General features: G+C 34.8%; 1 protein-coding gene across 1 annotated transcript in view; it reads left to right on the top strand.

Annotated features, from left to right (window-relative positions):
* Nucleotides 1-7841, top strand: part of EPC2 (enhancer of polycomb homolog 2 (Drosophila)) — a 128541-nt gene extending 120700 nt beyond the window's left edge. Inside the window, exons 11-14 of the mRNA XM_012659457.1 lie at nt 1541-1677; nt 3573-3732; nt 5241-5574; nt 6572-7841. Of these exons, the coding sequence (XP_012514911.1) occupies nt 1541-1677; nt 3573-3732; nt 5241-5574; nt 6572-6644 (704 nt within the window). The 3' untranslated portion in view covers nt 6645-7841. The remainder of the gene's footprint in view (nt 1-1540; nt 1678-3572; nt 3733-5240; nt 5575-6571) is intronic.
* Nucleotides 7842-9127: the final 1286 nt, after the last annotated feature.

The following is a 9127-nucleotide window of genomic DNA, read 5'->3' as shown; positions in this document are numbered from 1 at the left end:
TTGATCTTATTGGTAATTCTGTAAGATGACTAATGTGTACTTCAAAAATGCAGGTAATATTAAAATTTTAAAGGAAGCACTATAATAGCCCCAACTTTATGAATCTTCTAAAAATAAAATTGATGTCTATCTAAGACCTTTTTTCCCCTAATCCTGGTTCAATATAAATTTTAATAACAATGTGGAATGGAAATGAAAACTTTGCCCATCTCTGAGGCCTAACTTCTTTTTCATAGGAAATAGACTATACTAGGCATAACTTGTTACATGTCTGATATACTATCAAAAAAAATTTTTTAATTTCTCATTTGTGATCCTACTAAACAGAAAACTTTGGGAGAGTTAAGTAACCTAGGTTGAGGGTGTAGTCTCCTGTCTAAACTCCTTTAGGTCACATTGATTAGATTGGTCAATTGCATGCAGAGGTTGTTTCATATTAGCTGGTATTTCTTTATATGTATCTTTTTATTTCTTCTCACCTATACTGTAGGACTTTATAACAGGGACCTTCTTCTTAATTTATTTTCCCCTGTATTCACTGTAACTCTTACTGCAGCACTCTGCAGCATAATAAATATTAAATACTTGTTGGCTGAGTGAAATAATTGGGAGAGAGGAAAGCAAGCAATAAAGAAAAATAGAGCAAAATTACTTCAGAGTACATGAATTCTGATGCAATGTAATATTTCTTGATTCTAATAATGTACAGAGTTCCATGGAAATAACTTTATGTTCTCTAAATCAGTTTGTAAGGAATCTACTTACATATCAATGAATGAAATTTTGTTTACATTTCTTTGAAAAATGATTTCTATGACTTTTGTTAGCTGATCTTTTAAACAGAAGTTTTAGATATCTTGTTTTTATTTGAAACTCACTAACTTTAACATACTTGGTCACAACATAATTCCTTACATCTGAGGATACATCGTGTCTTTAAATTTCTGAACGTCTCTGATTTCTAGCCCATATTTTTATAGATAGGATTTATTTTAGGCATTGAACCTATTGGCTTTAAACTGTGGTTTATGGTTATGTTAGATGAACATGTTTGCTGTCCACTCTGATTTATAATCAGAGAGAAGAGTATTTTTACTTCACTGTTATGAAACCCAGCAGTACGAATCATTTACAGTCTTGCCTTGGTCCTGCTTTCTTACTAAGGCTATATAACTTAGTCGTTATTATTAACGTTAATAAATCAAGCTTTCTCTCATTACATGGTCACCGTAATATAGAAAATTAAGAGTGATCTTAAAGATACTAAGTCTGAATAAATGTAAAATCCTCATGTTAGAACTATGTTGTACAATAAAAACTACATATAAGAACTTTTTTAGCATATGATATTAAGAAGATCATGGATGTAAGCATACGCCATACTTGCTGAAAGATTTGTCATTTTTCTTAGGTACTTTTCTGATAGTGTATATTGTGATTTGTAGTTGCTTTTTATGTTAATTGTGGATTAAGTTTATATTCAGTGTTATTGAAAATACTTTAAAACATACTTATTTCTGAAATTAATGTCCTTTACCAGTAACAGGGGGTATCACAGAAGAGCAGTTTCAGACACATCAACAGCAGTTAGTTCAAATGCAAAGGCAGCAACTTGCTCAGCTTCAGCAGAAACAGCAATCTCAGCATTCCTCGCAACAGACACATCCAAAAGCACAGGTAAACCTATCTTGTAATAATGATTATGCCTCTTTCTTTCATAATTATGTAGTTTTGCTTAGTTTTAGTCAAATCACAGAAGCTAACCTCAGTTTTGCCACTCTTGATTTGGGGGGTCTAACCTAAATTTTTTTTTTTTTTTTTTTTTTTTTTGAGACAGAGTCTCACTCTGTTGCCCTGGCTAGAGTGAATGCCGTGGCGTCAGCCTAGCTCACAGCAACCTCAGACTCCTGGGCTCAGGTGATCCTACTGCCTCAGCCTCCCGAGTAGCTGGGACTACAGGCATGCGCCACCATGCCCGGCTAATTTTTTCTATATATTTTTAGTTGGCCGATTAATTTCTTTCTAATTTTAGTAGAGACGGGGTCTCGCTCTTGCTCAGGCTGGTCTGGAACTCCTGAGCTCAAACAATCCGCCCGCCTCGGCCTCCCAGAGTGCTAGGATTACAGATGTGAGCCACCGCGCCCGGCCCTAACCTAAATTTCTTTTCACCTAATGTACATGATTTTAAGTGACTAGTTTATAAACTAGTCTCTTAATATTTTGAGAAGAGTACTAGAGCCAAATATGGTATTTTTAATCCAAGAAAGAGCCAATTACTCTTTTCTTTGAAGGGTTATTGAAAATTTGTAGAAGTAACTATATATTCTTACAACCATCATCCCCTACTTCCCCAAAAAAGATAATTTTTAAGGACATAACTTTTTTTTTTAACCTGGTTTGAACACACTAAAAGGATATAACTTTGCTAACCACTTCCTAAACTATGTGTTTAAGTGCCATGTGGATGTGCCCCATGAGCTGAGAGGTATTAATAATTCGCTTGAATAGTGCAATAAATTTAGACAGTACAGCCTTTTGCCTCTGTGAATCACATTTTCCTATAGAAGAAAAAATGCCACTAGGAGAAGTTGTTCATAGACATCATTAAATAAAGACACTAGGGATAAGAATAAAAATACTTCATAAAACCATAATTGTCAGAAGGAACTAGCCTTGCCAGCACCTTGATTTTAACCCCATCAGACTTCATTGTAGACTTCTGGCTTCCAGAACTATAAGAGAATAAATTTTAAGTCACTAAAAACAAAACTAAGGAATATATTTGAACCACCTGAAAAAAAAAACAAGCCTTGCATTTAGGTCTTAAGTTTTTGTTTCTCCATAATCCTAAAACTACTTCTGAAATAATACCTGAGAATAACTCAGTCTTGGTTATATGCTGTGAGATCTCAGGGCAGATCTGCCCAAAGTGTTTCAGCTCAGTTTCAAAGGGTCAGGACACTGACCTTGAAGATCCTGATTCCCAAAACATGAAAATCCCGGTAACCCTGGTCCCCATCAATGCTCCCGTGACATCCAGGTGGATCTGGGGCTGGCTCAAAGACTAAGGCTACTGGATTTAGTAAGAGTTAACCAGTTTTATATAGAATCAAGGAGGAATGGCCATTTAATTTGCCTTTGTTTGCTTTTTCTGTGTCTCTTGGTAACCGGCCTAAAGTATTTTTAGCCTACTTCAGGGTTAATTCAAGACAAGTTTTTTTACATTGTGACAAAAATGACTACTAGTCATCTCTGTGCTTTCATTTCACCCATTAGTATCTAGCTTGTCAAGCATTTTTAAAAACATTCCTTAACATTTATAGGAAAAATTAATAGAACATTAAAGGTTTGGGTTTTTTAATCCCCTAGATCTTTCTCAGAAATAACTACTTCCCAGTTTTTAGTAACGTCCCTGCCTCGTATGCCAAAAATAGTCTTTGGAGTCCTAGATCTCTTAATCTAAACAATTGTAACTCTTCAAGTTTAGAAAGGCAACAACATCTTGGGTTGTTCCTTAATATGTTCATGAAATCACATCTGAAAAATAGAATTTAACTTTGTTTGTTTTATAGGGCTCAAGCACCTCTGACTGTATGTCTAAAACACTTGACTCAGCCAGCGCCCACTTTGCTGCATCTGCGGTGGTCAGTGCACCTGTTCCAAGTCGCAGTGAGGTAGCCAAGGAACAGAATACTGGCCACAACAACATAAACGGTGTCGTCCAGCCTTCAGGTACGGCTGGGGTTTCACGTGGTACTTACTAGCTTGAAGGTGTAACTCACTGGTTTGTGGTATGGTTTTTCTTTTTTATATCCAGGGAGAAATTGTGTGTAAGAAATCAGTCAAGACTCTTCAGAATTTCTTTGGAAAGACGGGGAAAATAGCTGAGTGTTCTAGAACTCCCAGAGAGCCTGCTTCATTTCCTTCTGCACCCACTGGGTGCCTACCTGAGTAACACTCCACCCTTCCTGGTTTCATTCACATACTGTCAGTTGCTTTGCATCTTAGGAAATCCATCAAGCTAATTATTGTACTAACCATCACCATTGAATCATCTATTCATTGATAAAAAGATGAAACATAATCCAGAACGGTCTGTAATAAATTTGAAATTGGGTTTACCTTCCCACTCTCACATACTCATAGGCATACTTTTCTCTGACTCTTCCTCTTAAGAGACAGTATTGCTAGTACAACCCCTGTGGAAAGTAATTTGGGGATTCCTCAAAAAGCTAAAAATAGAAATACCCTTTGATCAGCAATCCCACTACTAGGCATCTGTCCAAAGGAAAAAAAGACATTCTATAATAAAGACATCTGCACTTGAATGTTTATATCAGCACAATTGCAAAGATGTGGAAACAGCCCAGATGCCCATCGATACATTAATGGATTAATAAAATGTGGTATATGTATACCATGGAGTTCTACTCTGCCACAAAAAACAGTGGTGATCTATCACCTCTTGTATTACCCTGGATAGAGATTGAGCCCATCCTTCGAAGTGAGGTATCACAAGGATGGAAAAATGTGCACCACATGTACTCACCATCAAATTGATACTAACTGACCAACACTGAGTTATTCACATGGTAGTAATACTCACTGGGTGCCAGTGGGGGGGGGCGGGTAAATTCACAACTAATGGAAGCGGAAATGCACGTATTGGGGAGGGACATGCTTGTAGCCCTGGTTTGGGTGGGGCAAACAGCATTACATTTAGCCAAAATGTTTATATGCCCATAGTATCCTGAATGAATGACAGTATTGCTGTGAAACTCTGCTTCTTAGTACCCTGAGTCCTCAAAGACTTGCTATTCTTGTCATCCTTCGACCACCTCTCAAACCCTAGGATTTTCCAGTTGCTTTTACATATGCCCATGATCTTGATTGTCCATTCTTACTAATGTTCACGCATCTGCAAATTCTTAGGGAAATCCAGCTATCATTTTGTATGTATGTATACTGTGTCCACAGTTGCCAGATATAAAGGCAGCGGAATACCTCTTAGAAAGCCTTTTCATACAGACCAATAGAAAGAGGGGGTGTCTTTGGGGTTGTAACAGGTGAGTATGTTGTATTTTCTGAACAGAAGCTCTCTTTGGAGAGACCATTATTTAATTCAGTGATATTTAATTCAAAAACAAATGTTTGTTTTTTTAATTAAACTCCTAAAAATAAAGAGTTTTATTAATGTCTCATGATACTAATTGAATGATTTTTTTTTCCTTCTCTTTCAGGAACCTCTAAAACATTGTACTCCACCAATATGGCTTTATCATCCAGCCCAGGGATTTCAGCAGTACAACTTGTAAGGACAGTTGGCCACACCACTACAAACCACTTAATCCCAGCATTGTGCACAAGCAGTCCTCAAACACTTCCCATGAACAATTCCTGCCTGACAAATGCCGTGCACCTCAATAATGTCAGTGTTGTTTCTCCAGTCAATGTGCATATCAATACACGGACTTCAGCACCGTCGCCAACAGCCTTAAAACTTGCCACAGTTGCTGCCAGTATGGACAGAGTGCCAAAGGTTACTCCCAGCAGTGCCATCAGCAGCATAGCAAGGTGTGTGTTCATGTGTTTCAAGTATCATTCTCTCGCTTTGTGCTGGCTATCCTGTGGGAGGAAAAAGACTTTTTTTTTTTTTTTTTTACTGCTCTAGCAATTTGTATCCGTTGACAGTCTTGCTTTTCAACAGGTACTGATAATCTGCTTAATATAAAGCTCTGTGACTTAGATTATTTGTTTTAGGTCCCTAGTAGGATGCTTAAATGCCAACCAGAATTGTAAAAAAAATTTAAAAAAAAGAAAAACCATCAAATTGGCAAATACATCAGAGTCTATTTTAGAAGCTTAGTTACTCTTTTGTGTGTATGTGTGTGTGTATAAAAATTTTTTTTGTAGTTTAGGCAGTGTGGAAAATTAGTGCTATTGTTATTAATTCCATACCTGAGTTTAGGTCTCCAATCAAAATTTGTGTTTTTTTCAGTATTATACCCAAAAGGAAAGTAAATTATTCTATGTATATATTAAAATTGAGAATATTCTAGGATTAACAAAATCTATAATAATGTATTGCAGAGTGTGATTTTATATTTCTATCTATGATACTAATACAAGGAGAACAGTGAATCGGAAAAAAAATAATTTGTGTGAGTTAATAAGTATATGACCTTAGGCCTGTAAAATTAAATTCTAGTGGAAAGTAATTTTGTGCTTCTGATGATTTTTGAGCATGTCCTTTATCTGTTGTAAGAAAAAACTTGGATTGCCTTGTGTTACATATTTCATAAGTAGTTTATCATTGGCATCTACTGAAATACTATGTTAAATTATGATCTTTCATAAGTAAATAGCTGTAATCAAGTAATTATACATTGATGGCATTTCTAAGCTGAAGAAAACTTTTTCTCATTTGTGTCTAGAAATGGTAAAAGTGGGAAATGTTCTTATGAAGTCATGTTTAGTTGTAGTTATATAAAAACGTATTTGTAAATGCTAAGTGATAACATCATATTCTAGAAAGTATTAATGTTTATTTTTACTCTTTGCCTTATTACAGAGAGAACCACGAACCAGAAAGATTGGGTTTAAATGGAATAGCAGAGACAACAGTAGCTATGGAAGTGACATAACCTGAAACATGTGGCTTTGACCTGTGCTGATGATGTGCAGTCATTCATATTCCAGCTGAATGCAAAAGGTGACGCTCTGTGGATCACAGAGTGTAAAAATGGACCTAAATGGACTACAGTATATCGGATGTTAAATCGATATATGATGTATATTTTGTAAAATTGGGAAAATCACTACCTTGTAAAATAGTTTATTTGTATCATCAATATTATTTCTGTTACTTGAATAGTAGATATTCATCATCATGCTTTTGCACTTGAATTTGCAACTGAATGGATTTTAAAAAATAATTCTTTAATGGGATCATGAGCATGAAATGGGATCCTGCATCACTTGTTTTAACTATTTATTTTGCCATGTTTACATTTTGTATCTTGTAAAAATAAATCCAACTTTGTGTCTAAAAAGTTAAAGATTCATAGCTAGGAAATGAAATTCTTGTAATTTTTTTCTAAAGGAACTGTAAAGTTTTCACTTCGTTCATTTTGTTTCACAATTTGACTAGATGGACTTTTTGGTAAATACTTTAGTGGCATTTCACTGTCAAATATGAAGTTCAAGGCAAAATAGTATTTTCTATTACCGTGCAGGGGAAAGGGATGGATCGATACATGCAAATTTAATGTAGTAACTTCACTTTTCCATATATTTTGAATGTATATTTCTATTTATAATACCAGTTTATAAAAAATGATTACACAGAAAAAATGGACTAGGAAAAATTATGCATCTAGCACATTTAAACTGTGCAGATATGAAAATTTTTCAAGGATTACATTTTATCTGAAGACTGCATATTTTAACTGGCTTTAAAACTGTAACTCACCACATAAAAGATATTTTACCAGGTATGTATTGCATTATATCATTGCAATAATTATTGGAAGTCTAGATATCGAGCCATCCCAGGTGTTGGGGCGGGGTGGGGGGAGGGTTGTGGCAAGATTGTCTTTTCAATTTTGGAGAGTTTTCCTGTGGCTACAAGGCAAGTAACGGGTTGGAAAAAGTCTGACTGTAAGCGTTGGACACCTTCATAGTGTAGTGTTTTAGTGACTTTTTTTATACGGTTCTTGTAAATTAGATACGTGTAGTGGTGTTTCAGAATGTTTGTTTATGCACTAGTTCAGACAACTTTCCCTGTTACTTGTTCTTGATAAGTGAAAACTGCAGGGAAATAAAAAATACATATCAAAACATGGACATGCTGCATATGTGTTTATTTCACAATGTGCACACAGTGTAAGTGGAAATTTAAGGGAGATGATAGCACTTAACAGCACTTTTCATTTTCACAGTGCTTTCTAAGCATTAATGGAAAGAATATGAGCAGCTCATCTGTGGGCACTATTGGGTTTCAGATAATCCAATATAAACTACCTTTGATATGAAAAGTTCTTAAAATATTTTACAGAATGTAAGTAATTTGCAGTATACTAGTCATTGAAATCTCATAAATGAGCCTCATTTTATAAATAAAAATTTAGAGTAGAATTATATTGCAAGGGGGTTTTGTCAAGTAAGTACTGGGAAATGTAAATATTTTTAATGAATATAATTAAAACCATTTCAAACTTACATAATTTTATACATTTTTTATATCTGCAGTCCTGAAAGTTGTAAATTGATATGTCAGTTGAATTAATGGGCCAAGATTTCTGCTGAGAGTGGTTTTTGTTCAGGTCCTAAATGTGTAAAGCAATTTATGGTCAAAACCATAGGAAAAAATAAATTTAATTTCTTCATTGGTTGTGACCTGATAGGATCCATGCTCATTTCTGCCATACTACCTCTGGAGTCACTCATTGCTGATTATATAAAGGAAATAATTTTGATTTGATATGTATTATGACTGTGTTCATTCTGCTCATAGTTGGATGTATCTCCTTGCTATTAAGAACTTAAAACTTTAGTGCCAATTTCAGTGAAAGCTTTTTTTCCCATTTTACTGAAGTAAAGCATGAAGTGAATTTGCCTTATGTGATATATGTTATAAATAAGTAAAACAAAAGAACTATCCATTTGTACAGTTTCTGGAGGTGGTGGCAAATCCAGAACTTATCAAAGACTGATGACCAATTTATTTGTTCTTTTTAAAGTAAAATAGAAAAATAAGCCTTCCTTATTTTGGTCATTGTAACTGTTTCATGGATGACATTTCAGTTACTTTCATATATGTTTCTCCAGTGATTTTCAAAAAATTTACAGATTTTTGTTTTCACTTTATTAAATTGAAGAATAATTTATTTTTGCACTGGACAGTACACCAAACCTGTTGGTTTTCTGAGAAAATTAGTATTGGTACTTGGAGTCCAGTAAGCTTTTAGAATCATTGGAGAATGTGTTTTGTTCGAGTGGGTGGGGGTGGAAGGTTTTTTTCGTTTTGTTTTTAATTAACGAAGGGGTAAATTTCATGGGCTAGGATACCCTTTAATTCAGTATAGATAAAAACATTTATAAACTATATTTTCTGCCTTCCTAAAGA

Source organism: Propithecus coquereli, unplaced genomic scaffold (assembly GCF_000956105.1).
Source record: "Propithecus coquereli isolate 6110/MARCELLA unplaced genomic scaffold, Pcoq_1.0 Scaffold118, whole genome shotgun sequence".
NCBI lineage: Eukaryota > Metazoa > Chordata > Mammalia > Primates > Indriidae > Propithecus > Propithecus coquereli.
The sequence above is the reverse complement of the archived record's forward strand: the minus strand, read 5'-3'. Positions and strand labels throughout refer to the sequence as shown.